Source organism: Lontra canadensis, unplaced genomic scaffold (genome assembly GCF_010015895.1).
Source record: "Lontra canadensis isolate GAN:19392208 unplaced genomic scaffold, GSC_riverotter_1.0 scaffold7, whole genome shotgun sequence".
In the NCBI taxonomy this organism is placed as follows: Eukaryota; Metazoa; Chordata; class Mammalia; order Carnivora; family Mustelidae; genus Lontra; species Lontra canadensis.
The window spans coordinates 28,606,152-28,619,215 of NW_022631001.1; the positions used below are offsets into that span (position 1 = coordinate 28,606,152).

The following is a 13,064-nucleotide window of genomic DNA, read 5'->3' on the forward strand; positions in this document are numbered from 1 at the left end:
GATTTCAGCTCAGGACATGATCTCAAGAGTTGTGGGATAGAGTCCCATGGGGGGAATATGCTCAGATTCTCTCTCTCCCTCTCCTCCAACCCCCTGCAAAAATAAATAAATAAATCTTAAAAGGAAAATAAAAAAAAAAATCAATTCCAGACACCTATTTCAGTGCTAGATTAAAGAATAGATAATGACTCTATGGCAGTAGCACACTGATAAAATTTCTTATTGTGAAACACACAGATTTTGGTTTTGCATTCAACAAGGCATGGCCGAAGTAACTAACACCACCCGAGCCCCCTTCTACTTCATCCTCACGGGCATTCCTGGATTTGAGGCCTCTCACATCTGGATCTCCATTCCGTTCTGCTGCCTCTATACCATCTCCATTGTGGGTAACACCACCATTCTCGCTGTCATCTGCACAGAGCCATCCCTCCACCAGCCCATGTACCTATTTCTCTCCATGCTGGGCCTGACTGACCTGGGCCTCACCCTCACCACCCTGCCCACAGTCATGCAGCTCCTCTGGCTCAACATTCATAAAATCAGCTTTGAAGCTTGCTTTGCACAAGTATTTTTCATCCATACATTCTCCTTTATGGAATCTTCTGTGTTGTTGGCCATGTCCTTTGATCGCTATGTGGCCATCTGCCACCCCCTCCATTATGCCACCATTCTCACCAGTAAAGTCATCAGCAGGATTGCGTTAGCCATCATTTGCCGCTGCATTCTGGCTGTTCTCCCTTCCCTTTTCCTACTCAAGCGCCTACCCTTCTGCCGCTCCCACCTTCTCTCTCACTCCTACTGCCTCCACCAGGATATGATCCGCCTGGTCTGTGCTGACATCCGGATCAACAGCTGGTACGGATTTGCCCTGGTTTTGCTCATTATTGTGATGGACCCTCTGCTCATTGTGCTCTCCTACGCATTCATCCTGAAGAGTATCTTGGGCACAGCCTCCTGGACTGAGCGGTTCCGGGCCCTCAATAATTGTCTATCCCACATTTTGGCTGTTCTGGTCCTTTATGTCCCCATGGTTGGAGTATCTATGATTCATCGATTTGCCAGGCATGCCTCTCCACTGGTCCACGTCATCATGGCCAATATCTACCTGCTGGCACCTCCTGTGATGAACCCCATCATTTACAGTGTAAAGACGAAACAGATCCACCAGGGAATTAACCACCTCCTTTCCAAAAGAAATATGTGCTTAAGATGAAAGAATGAATTTATTTATATTACTCAGGAATTGAGAGTCACAGGCTTATGGGGACAGTATAGTCACAATGAGAAATGGTGACTGTACAATAATACCCCATCATATTTTTAAAACAGTATGACATGGTCCTGGCTTTTCTCAAAGTTTTGTCTGGGAGGACCTACCACCAAATGTTCTGTCCAAAAGAGATGTGGGCCTGAGTTGATTCAATTCTAGCACATTTACCAACAGTGGGATGAGCTTCATTAATTGAGGAAAGATTTAAGTTTCGTCTTCCTTTCTGGATATACTTTTCTCCTACAGGCTTGGTTAAATAAGTTTGAAGAAATCCTTTACTTGTTGCCCCCACCACCCATTCTCACAAGCAGCTTCACTCAGACATCCAGGTAAACTCGAGGTCCACTGTACTGGCTCACCTTCCTGCAAAGATATGGTCCAATTTTCTCTTGCAAAAAAAAGTGGCAAATCTTCCAGGAAGGACGGATACAGTTCAAGTTTCTTGGCTATTCCAGTGTACCTAAAGAACATGATTTCAGCAGACCAAATGAACACATGTAATCTGAAGATTGGGGTGGAATGGTTAGTTAGGTCCCCCACCACTAGAATTAAGGCTCTTGTCATGCTAGAGGTCCTTTAGTGTTTAGAATTAAAACTTTAAGTGAGTTTACATATAATATTTGTGGGAATAAGAACTCAATTTTCTGACCAGAGCCGACTCTTTTGCTTTGTTTTGTTTTGAAACCTTAATGTCTTTGTTGTGGCTCAAATTCTTAGGGGCAATTTCCCTTTGTCATCATGAATTGTGTACCAGAAAAGGTTCTGATAGAAGGAATATGGCCTTCCTGATCATTATTTTGTAGGAGTGAGATTGGATCTCAGACATATCAGTTTGAAAGGCAACTATAATTATGGTCACAACTTCTGATTCCTGAACACATAATGCAGGTGGCCAGTGGGAAGACTGACTTAGATTTAAATCAAAATAGGCAGGACTTCAGTGAGAGTGTAGTGGGGCAAGGGATGCTTAGGAGACAAAAGGCAGAGAACAAGTGGGGAAAGGATGTCTTTCTCCACTAATACCCTTTTCTCCCTTATTTTCCCCTTTCTTTACCAGATCCTAGAAGTTACCATATTTCTCCATAGAACCATTGTCCAGGTGGTGTAAGGAAACAAATTGCAGAATGGGAAGCATATGCAATCTCAGAACAGGGGAAATCAGGACCAGGAAACCCAAATAATTTTTTAAAAAGTCAATAAATGGGTTAGGAGTATGGGTCAAAGAGGGCACTTGTTGTGATGAGCACTGGGTGTTATGTGTAAGTGACGAGTCACTGAATTCTACTCCAGAAACCAATACTGCACTAAATGTTAACTAACTAAAATTCAAAGAAGAGGAAAAAGGAGAAGGAGAAGGAGACTTTTTTTTTTTTTTAATAGACAATACAGGCTTGAGAATCTCCCAAAACATCATGAGGGGAAAGTAAGTCTTGGGATTATGCCAGATTTTCAAGTGGAGCACCTGACACCATTAATAATGACTCTTTTTTTTCCCCCCATTACTAATTATATGAATTTTTGACCAGCTAATAAAACTCTGAGTTCACTTTTTGGATTTCTAAAACTGGGATAATAATACCCATCTCACAAGGCTAAGAGTTTTCAATGAATCACAGTATGTAGAAGACACAGGTTTGCAAACCAAGGTGCTCAGTTTATGTGAATTCTTTTCTTCAACTCCCTTCCAAAAAATTACACTGTGGATTATGGATGGGAACATCTATGGAAACATCTATGGTTCCATCATCATGAGAATAGGAACTGGGGTAGCTAGATGGTAACTGTCCACACACACAGATACTTCTACTACCCTCTAAAGACTTCCCCGATGGTAGGATGGGTTTCTGAGGTGGAGATGACAGAATAAAATTCAACTCGGGAAAATGAGAACTACCAGTGTCATGGGCTGAATTGTGTCCCCTGCAAATTCATATGTAGAAATTTTAATCCCCGTATCTTTGCATATGACAATATTTAGAGATAGGGTCTTTAAAGAGGTAATTAAGTTAAAACGAGTTCACTAGGATGGGCTCTACCCCAGTATGATTGGTGTCCCATGAAGAAAAGGGTGATTAGACACAGATAAGCACAACCACAGCGGGAAGACTATGTGATGACATAGGGAGAAGACAACCATTTGAAAGCCGTGGAAGGAAGGCCTCAAAGAAAACCAGCATGGTGAGAAATTGTGCAAGGCCTTCAGAGTTGTGAGAAAATAAGTTGTTTCAGCCACCCAGTCTGTGGTACTTTTTTTTGGCAGCACTGACAGACTATTCCAACCCATGGCCTATGTTTCTGTAACTGTAAAACTAAAGTCAGCTGTAGAAGAGGGTAGAAATATTTTGGTTACACTTAAAAGACTAGAGTTTGGAAACACAAAGAGAAATTATTGGGCAAAGTAGGTTGTTCAATGACCGGTGAATGGTCCATCTGACTGTCCATGTTATAAAGTACAGTCTAAGTAATGGAAGACAAGGTACACATGGACTCTAAGCTCATAGGCTTGCGTGGGTCATGCCTTGGTGTGCTGCCTTTCCAGCAGCTATTGAAAATGAAATAATCTCTTAGTGAGAGCTTTCTATCAACTGAATGTTATAGTCACCAAACTCCCAGACAACTGCCAATATTTAAGTGGAAACTAATGAAGAAGTCTGCCTTAATTCTTTAGTCAATCTTTCTGTTTCCTTTCCCTGGCCAAAACTGTTCTTTCCTTTGTGTACTTGTGCATGTGTGTATGTGTGTGGCCTTCACGACTTAAGAATGACATGTTTAGGGGCACCTGAGTGGCTCAGTGGGTTAAGCCTCTGCCTTCAGCTCAGGTCATGGTCCCAGGGTCCTGGGATCGAGCCCCACATTGGGCTCTCTGCTCTGCAGGGAGCCTGCTTCCTCCTCTCTCTCTCTCTCTGCCTGCCTCTCTGTCTACTTGAGATCTCTGTCTGTCAAATAAATAAATAAAATCTTTAAAAAAAAAAAGAAATGACATGTTTAGATTTCAAAATAGATTTGCATTTTGGAAAATTTTTTTAGCTATTGTGAAATGTTTCTACATAAGTTACGCAGTGCCCAGAAAGTAAATGACTCTATTAGTCCCATGTCAATATGGAAATGTGCTTGTATCTCTTAAAATTCAGAAGGTGGTCTTCTTGACCCTCTTAAAATTATTTTAAATGAAATATATAAGAGGAAGTAGGATTGAATATCAATTTCTTAGGGATGTGAAGTGGATTGTATTAGTTCAAGCAGAAGAGAGCTCAGGCTACTGCTACAGAAAAAGGGATCTGATTCTAACTGGGCACCTGAGAATCTTCTTGCAAATAATGAGCAAAAAAGCAAAGACAGAGAAAAATTGAAGCAACGAACTTGCCCTTCATCAGGTAAATGGATTAAAAAAAAAATGTGGTGCATCCAGATGATGGAATATTATTCAGAAATTAAAAAAAGGAATGAGCTACCAAGATACATAAAGGCATAGATGAACCCTAAATGTGTATTGCTAAATGAGAGAAGCCAGTTTTAAAAACCTACATGTTTGCTTTCATTTATATGAAATTCTGAAAAAGGCAATACTAGAAAAAGAATAAACTAATCAGTCATCACCAAGGATTTGGGAGAGTAGGGTGGTGAATTGGTGAAGCACAGAGGATTTTCTAGAGGGATAAAATCATTCTCTAATACTGGAATGGTACATACATGACACTATGCATTTGCCACATCCCATAGCACTTTATAGCAGTACAGAAAGAACTATAATGTATGGTAATTTTTGATAAATCACTTACGACATCAGAGATTCCCAGAATGGAATGCAGAATATGGCCAAAAAGAAAATAGAATTCTATTACAAAATATGAAACAACTGCATTGAAGGAGATGGGTATTGCACTGAAGGATGTGTGTGCTGGATGGGCATGGGGCAGAGTTGCTGCACTAAGCTTGCAAACTGGCTGGAGTCTGTAAGAGTAGAGACAGGAAGAACAATAAATGCTGTCCTCTGCTTGATGAAGTAATTTCTCATGGCAGTGTAATAAGCATTTCTACCAGCACGTTACATGTGTGCTGGAATCGAACACCTAAGTGAATAGATGGCAGACGGAGCAGCCAGGTTCTCACTATCCGAGTGGGAGGTTACAGAAAAACAAGAGGAGATGGCTTGAGTGATCCATGCAACAGAGCTGGAGACATCAATATGAAGTCATGGGTAGCTCAACGTAGTTGCCTATGGTTAAATGCAGACATATTTGTATAGACCCAGGTGAGTATATGGACACAGATTTCCTTGCTCTGCCAGCTAAGAGGGCCTAGAAACAATGATAAACTAGTACCTACAATCACACTCATTAACAGAAATAAATATTTTTAGAAGAAATTTTAATTTATCTGTCAAAATCAGTATAAGAAATATGGAAGCTAAAAATTATTAGATTTTCAATGAGAAAATTAATTCAATTTATATATCAAAATTTTATTTCAACATTATATTCCTTACTGGAAAAATAACAGGGAAAAATATTTAAACATTTTTTAATAAAAATGCTAAACTCATCTAATTTGTCCAACAATCCACTCTTACCAGGACTAAATGTGAATGTACATGCTTGTACCATCCTTCTGCATTCGTTTGCAAAGGGTAAAACATTTGACATGTTGTTTATATCCTAATATGAGCATTTTTATTGGTGGATTTTTATGATTATGGATTTCTAGCCTGGTATCTATTTGTATTTCTTTGCCTCTCACCTTGGGAGCTAGAGTCTAGTCACAGCTTGAGTGTAAATATATGCATATACATATGTGTGTGTGTGTGTGTGTGTGTGTGTGTTTTACTGAAGGTGGTATCTGCATGGTATATTGAACAGCAGGTAATCTGTGCAAAACACAGGACTCCAGCGATAACTTTTAACCTGTGAATTAGCAGGAAAAAAGTAGTGACATCATATGTATTAAAAATTGGCTAATATTAAGTTACTATAGATATCACATTCATTATGCTACAGTATTGCACATATTTTTCTTAGAAGTTATCTATCTGCATATCACTATTTGTTTTTTGGGGGGAGCGGGTGTATTTTCTTTTTAGATATATTTATCTGAGAGAGAGAGAGAGAGAGAGAGCACATGTAAGGAAGGACAGAGGGAGAGGGAGAGAAGCAGACTCCATTAAGCACGGACCTCCACAAGGATCTCCATCTTATGACCTTGAGATCATGGACCTCAGCAGAAATCCGCAGTCAAATGTTTAACAGCTGAGCCACCCAGGCACCCAGATGTGCCTATCAACTTGTTACTAACACATTGTCATTGGAGAAATGTTGCTGGGGAAATAGATCAGTCCTTTTTCTTTTTTTAGTGAGCATACAGAAACTCTAATAGCAAGTTGATAGAGTATTTTTGTATGTGTTAAATCTAAGACATAATATAATCTTGTGTTTTGTCTTTTAAAAATCAACCTTGGGACGCCTGGGTGGCTCAGTTGGTTAAGCAGCTGCCTTTGGCTCAGGTCATGATCCCAGCGTCCTGGGATCGAGTCCTACATCGGGCTCCTTGCTCGTCAGGGAGCCTGCTTCTCCCTCTGCCTCTGCCTGCCATTCTGTCTGCCTGTGCTCGCTCTCTCTCCGACAAATAAATAAATAAAATCTTTAAAAAAAAATCAACCTTAATGAGTTATAATTTACATAAAATTAAATGCACACATTATAAAGGTATAGTTTAATGATGTAAACAAATACTTACACCCACCACCCAATCAAAATATGGAATTTTTCCATCACCCCCAACACTTCCCTCTTAACCACTTCCAGTCAATCCCCTCCCCTACACCCAGCCCTAGGCCACCACCAATCTACCTTTTGTCCTGATAGATTAGTTTTTGCCTTTCTAGAATTTCATATAAATGAAATTATCATGTGTAGTCTTTTGTGTCTTTCTTGTTTTGCAAACCATGTTTTTGAGGTTCGTTCATGTCTTCGTGTGTATGATAGTTTGTTCCTTGTTATTGCTCAGTGATATTCCACTATATGGATATTCACATTTCACTTATCCATTCACCTACGGGTGGACACTTCAGTTGTTTCCATATTGGGGCTATTATGAAAAAGCATCCCTGCATTAAGCTTTTTTGTGAATACATGTTTTCATTTTTCTTGTGCCTGTCATGCATTTTTCCAAAGCACTTGTACTATTTTTACATTTCCACCAGCAATGTGTAACATTTTCGTCAGTCTTTTCAATGTTGGTCATGCTAACTTGTTAAGTCCTAGCTCACTATGGTTTTAATTGCATTGTATTTTATCATATTATAAAAGATCTTTATATATTCTGTATGCAAGTCTTTTGTGAGATGCATGTACTATAAATAATTTCCCTGTCTTTAACTTGCATTTTCATTTCCTTAATAACGTGTTTTGAAGAGCAGACATTCTAAAATTCTGAGGAATTCTATGCCCGTTAAATCTAATATAAAATTTGGGTTTGTATTTCTCATGTCCTTTTAAGAATTAAACTTTTTAAAAAAGATGTTATTTAATTATTTTGGGGGGTGCAGACAGAGTCTTTAAGCAGACATGGGGTCCAACCCCATGTCATGACCCTGAGATAATAACCTGAGCCAAAAACAAGAGTCTGAGGCTTAACAAACTAGGTCACCCAGGAGCCCCTAAAAAGTAAATCTTAAAAAAAAAAAAAAGTGAATCTTTTGTTTGGAGATAATTGTAGGTACACATGCAGTTGTAAGAAATAATCAGTCACCTTGACTTTATAGAAACTGTTATTGGTGGGCATGTAATCTAGTAATTAGTGACAAAAAAGTAATCATCACCTAATGAACTGGACAAAGTCAGGAAGAACTGTATATAGTGAGGAAAACATTTGCGTTGTAATTGGAGGTCCTGAAGTAAGAAAGGCTGAAAACCTGAGACCAGTTACTGGTCAACCAGCCCAGTCCTATCAATGCACTCTACACAAAGCCCTGTCCGTGTTCCTTAAGAGGTGTGAGAATGGTCTTTCCCTTATGACTGAAGGTTTCCAGGAAACCCTAGAAAGGCATAGGTAGATACAACCAGCCCCATGCTGACAGGGCTGAAGGCGGGGTAAGGTCAAGAAAAATATAAAAATATACCCATCAGACCATAAGCTGAGGTTACTGAAGGCTGAAGGGAGGGGAGGAAATAAAACAGGAATATCCAGGCACAGTGACACCAGACCTATTTGGCCCTGCAAATAGGGTCTGAGAGTGTACTGGAGCAGAATTTGGGGCTTTTGGTAGAATTCTAGGATCTGAAACCTGGACAATCTGAGATTGTCTATATTTTATTTTGTGCCTAAACTGAGGTAATTTAATCAGCTGTTCCTCAACCTCAGAGTCTCCAAGTACATAAATTCTAAGGGTAGAGATCATTGGATGTGGACTGTACAGAGTCTGGTTCCTTCCATACCAGGAAGGAGGCTGCTTCATAAGTAGGTTCCCATACAAGTTATCATTTAAACAAGGACATTCTGGGGAGGGAAAGAGAGTGCTGTATAAATAATGATGCTGAGGAAAATAAGTGTAAACCATGATTATCTCAGGCAAACCAAAAAGTATGCTCACCTTACTCAGAGGCACATTCCTAGGACAATCTCTTTCTTGGGGGATATTCTTAATCCCTGCCTAACCTCTCAAAAACAGCAATTTGTTTTGTTTCAATTCAAACATCAAGACCCAGCCTTAATGTTAACTTACTAACTTTACTGTTAACTTATTATTTATTGGGCTTTTTTGTTTAGGACGTTTGGGGGCAAATAAAAAAGTGAAATTCACGATCTCTGCCCTCAAGCCAATCACACCTGGTGAGAGAAGACATTCACATACATACATACAGAGACACACAGATGTTGACAGGATGTGAAATAAAAGGGGCCATGGATGACTCATGATCCAGAGTCAAGCCTGTGACAATGCTTAGAATTCCTCATTCCTATTCCTCCACAAAATGCCTGGTGTCCAGCTTTGCTCACAGCAGAAACACCATCAGAGTTTATGGAGTGGCTTGAAGTCTTTGCCCTGTTAGAAGGATTCAGAGCCATTTCCTCTTGCAGGAGAACAAGTTGAAAATTCCCTGTCGGATTGGCTTGGTCTTGACACTGTAGATGATGGGGTTGAGGACAGGAGGCACAAAGAGGTAGATGCTAGACATGAGTGTGTGGACCAGGGGTGAGGCATGCTTGGCAGCTCGATTCATCACAGACACACCAATCATGGGCACATAGTACAAAAGCACTGCACAGATATGAGACACACATGTGTTGAGGGCCTTCCGCTGTCCCTCTCCAGAGGCAATGCCTAGCACCGTGTAAAGAATCAGCACATAAGAGACCACGATGAGCAGCGAGTCCAGCCCAAAAGTGGCCAGGACAACGGACAAACCCAGGATGCTATTGAGCTTAGTATCAGCACAAGGCAGCTGGATCAGGTCTGAGTGCAGACAGTAGGAATGGGAGAGGACATTAACATGGCAATAGGACAGTTGCCTCAAAAGGATTGGAAGTGGGGCCATGAACATCACACTCTTCAGTGTGATTCCCAGACTCATGCAGATGATACGGGACAGGGTTAGGATGGCTGTATATCGCAGTGGATTGTAGATGGCTACAAAACGGTCATAACTCATGGCCAAAAGGACCCCTGACTCCATGCCTGAGAAGGTGTGGATGAAGAACATCTGAGCCAGGCAGCCATCAAAGTCAATCTGGCGAGCATCAAACCAAAGAATACCCATGACAGTGGGCAATGTAGACACAGATACACCCACCTCAGTCACAGCCAGCATGGAGAGGAACAACTACATGGGCTTATGTAGAGCAGCATCCACATGCACTGCTGCCATGATTAGGCTGTTACCCACAATGGCCACAATATACATGGTGAAGAAGGGGATAGAAAGCCAGCCATGTTGAGCCTCCAATCCTGGGATGCGAGTTAGGAAGACAGACAGGACATCAAGACTTTTATTGCTTTCAGCTCCCATGTCACCAAAAGTAGAGATGTCTTCACCTGACATCTGGAACAAAAAAAAAATGAAATTAGCTTCCTCCTGAAGGTCTTCTGCCTTAGCAGCTCACCTCAAAGGCTGAAGAAGGCAGATGGAAGGAAGTGAGGGAAGTTGCAGCCATTTACATCATTTTGGGTAAAAATATAACAGACACTTTCTTCTCACCTTCTCTTTCTCTGACCTCTAAAACCCTAAAATTTTACATGTAAAGGAAATATTTGAAACTGGCCAATCTTAGGAGAGACCACATAGCTTAAAAATTGAGAGCAGAAACAGAATAAATCAGACCTGTCAAAATCCACACTCAGCTGATTACTAGATGTGATGTGGTCAATTTACTTTTACTCTAATCCAAAGGGGGTTTTGTTTGTTTGTTTTCGGTTTTTTACTTGTAATGTGGAGATAAGAATAGTATTTAATTGTGTTTAAGAAACAGAAGCCACCTAAGGGAGAGAATGAGGTGATGCTGGAGAAGCTGGTCTTCATTTTCACAGGCGGTGAAAAGGACAGAGTGGCAGATGCACATTTTTTTTTTCCTGCCTTCCATGCAGACCGGAGCGGGGGGCAGGTGGAAGAGGTCCAGAAACCTTCTAAAGTGGCCCCTCTCAGATATCCATTGATTCAGTTGCCGACAGTCTCTCTAGGACCTGAAACCAGAGTCCAGTTTTGCACCTATTGATAGATTCCCCTCCACTGCATCCTTAGCAAACTGTCGCCCACACTCAGCTTGAACACTCCCAACGATGGGGAGCTCACTGCACCTAACGCCGCTATCCTGGTTAGATGCACTGACTTCTGAAGTACTTTCTTACCTGGGGCTTAAAGGTGCTTGCTCCATATTGATGCAATTGCTGCAGACACAGAGAAACAATCTCTTTCAGGTTTCACCTGAATATTATTCTTCCTGGTATCTGTTAATTGCTTGCAAAATACATCTGAACTCGCAAACATGTATTTACTTGTGTAGTTATTTGTTTAAGAGTCAAAGCTGCACAATAGGGTGATAATCTTCTGGTCAGCAGAGGTGTTCAAGCAAAGGCTGAATAATCTTTGCTGGGAATATTGGCGGGACAATCCCAGTACCTGCTGCACTGGGACTAAAGGCCCTTTCTGCCTTTTTCAACTGTTTTTCTGCCCTCAGCCCTGATGTCCAGCCTGTCAAGATCTCTCTCTTATCCTGTGACACTGAGAATATCAGGGCTGTGGATCTGTGTGGGGCCCAAGAGAGACCAGTTCTCAATGCCTGTCGTGGGTTCATGTGCCTTTCCCTAAACCACTTTCCAGCACCCTATCTGAAAGTGTGTGGGAGGACCAGGAACATTTGAATAAATATTACTCTATTTGCAGGAAACCTACACTAAAATGAGATATGGGGATATATTTTTTTTAAACCTCTCCATCACAGACCAAACAAGTCGCAGCAAATACACAGCCCATATGTGGCCTGACAGAGACTCACTCAAAGATACAGAGACGTGAGAGACCGGGAGAACCTCAGAGGCCCAAATGGAATTATAGACTGAAACATACTCTTGCACACATGCCTTGGAGAGGCAAACAGACTCAGACTCACCTGAGAGAGCTTTGTGAAATGGCAGTGAGATTGAAAGAGCATAGGCCAGAGCTCATGAAGGCATGGAAAAAAGCCTTAGGCAGGCAGGAGCAAGAGGGGAGGAGGACTCTATATGTCTCTGAGTGAGAGACCCCAGGGGCCAGGACCCTGGGGCCCTGGTGTGCCTGAGGGTGATGCTGAGCTAGTGATGAGAAAAGGAGGGGGATTATATCTCCCCTTGGGAAGAGAAAGGAAAGAAAAATACATCCCCTAAATATACTTCCCTCTCTCTGCACAGGAAATAAAAATCTCAACAGTTTCCCTGTGATGCAGAGGATGAAGACAAATCCCCCAGTCTCCATGGCAACATCCTCTTGACCCCCAATAATCCAGTCTCGAAACTGGAACTCTCAGCCCAGAACCAGGAATCTACATCCTCAAATTCTGGACTTAAAGCCTGTATTGCAGGCAGAACCTAAAGTTTAGACCCCAGTGGGCAAACTCTGGGACTCAGAGCTCAAGAGAAGAGAGCTTGGAGCCCAGGAATTTACCAATAAGGGATATGACTGAGCTTCCTTCACCCACTCATCGTAGCTGTTCCCTATTCAATTCTCACTCCCATCCCTTACACTCAACCCCTCACTAAATTCAGAGGTCTCATTCAGGAGAGACATCCTAGGATGCTGAAAGACTGTAGGGTTCACAGTCCCACAGAGGTAGGTTTGAGTCCTAGTTTTACCATCTACCAGCTTCATGATTTCAAGAGATTAGCATTTCTTGAACTTGGAACTCAATTCATAAGGGGTTAGTACCTATATATAGGGGTAGATATTCAAATGAAAAGAAGAAAGAAACAGTTTTTAATGTGATTGTACCTCACATGATAATTATCCTTACCCTAAATTCTGCTGGATTCCCCAATTTCAAATACCCCTAATAAATTCTTTCCCAAATATTTAATCTTCCCACTAAGTATTTCAGTTGGCCTCATCCTTGTTTCAGTTTCAAATAGGATAAAGATATATTTAAAGAAGCCATAACAGGAAAGCGAAATAAGTCAATCTGAGAAAGAGTTATCATATGATCTCTCTGATCTGAGGAATTTGAGAGGTAGGGTACGAATTGTTGGGTGTAGGGAAGGAAAAAAATGAAACAAGACGGGATCGGGAGGGAGACAAACCATAAGAGACTCTTAATCTCACAAAACAAGCTG

General features: G+C 41.2%; 2 protein-coding genes across 2 annotated transcripts; one reads left to right on the forward strand and one right to left on the reverse strand.

The window, feature by feature from the left end:
* The first annotated feature begins 262 nt into the window (after positions 1–262).
* Positions 263–1,216, forward strand: LOC116865369 (olfactory receptor 51Q1). The gene has a single exon (XM_032853638.1). The coding sequence runs from the start codon at positions 263–265 to the stop codon at positions 1,214–1,216; it is 954 nt and encodes a 317-aa protein (XP_032709529.1).
* Positions 1,217–9,324: 8,108 nt separating this feature from the next.
* Positions 9,325–10,275, reverse strand: LOC116865370 (olfactory receptor 51L1-like). The gene is given in 1 exon segment (XM_032853639.1): positions 9,325–10,275. A coding segment is annotated over 1 exon segment (951 nt).
* Positions 10,276–13,064: the final 2,789 nt, after the last annotated feature.

What these genes read in the sequence shown, in the direction of transcription:
- LOC116865369 (XM_032853638.1), top strand. Translation starts at nt 263, where the DNA reads ATGGCCGAAGTAACTAACACCACCCGAGCCCCCTTCTACTTCATCCTC.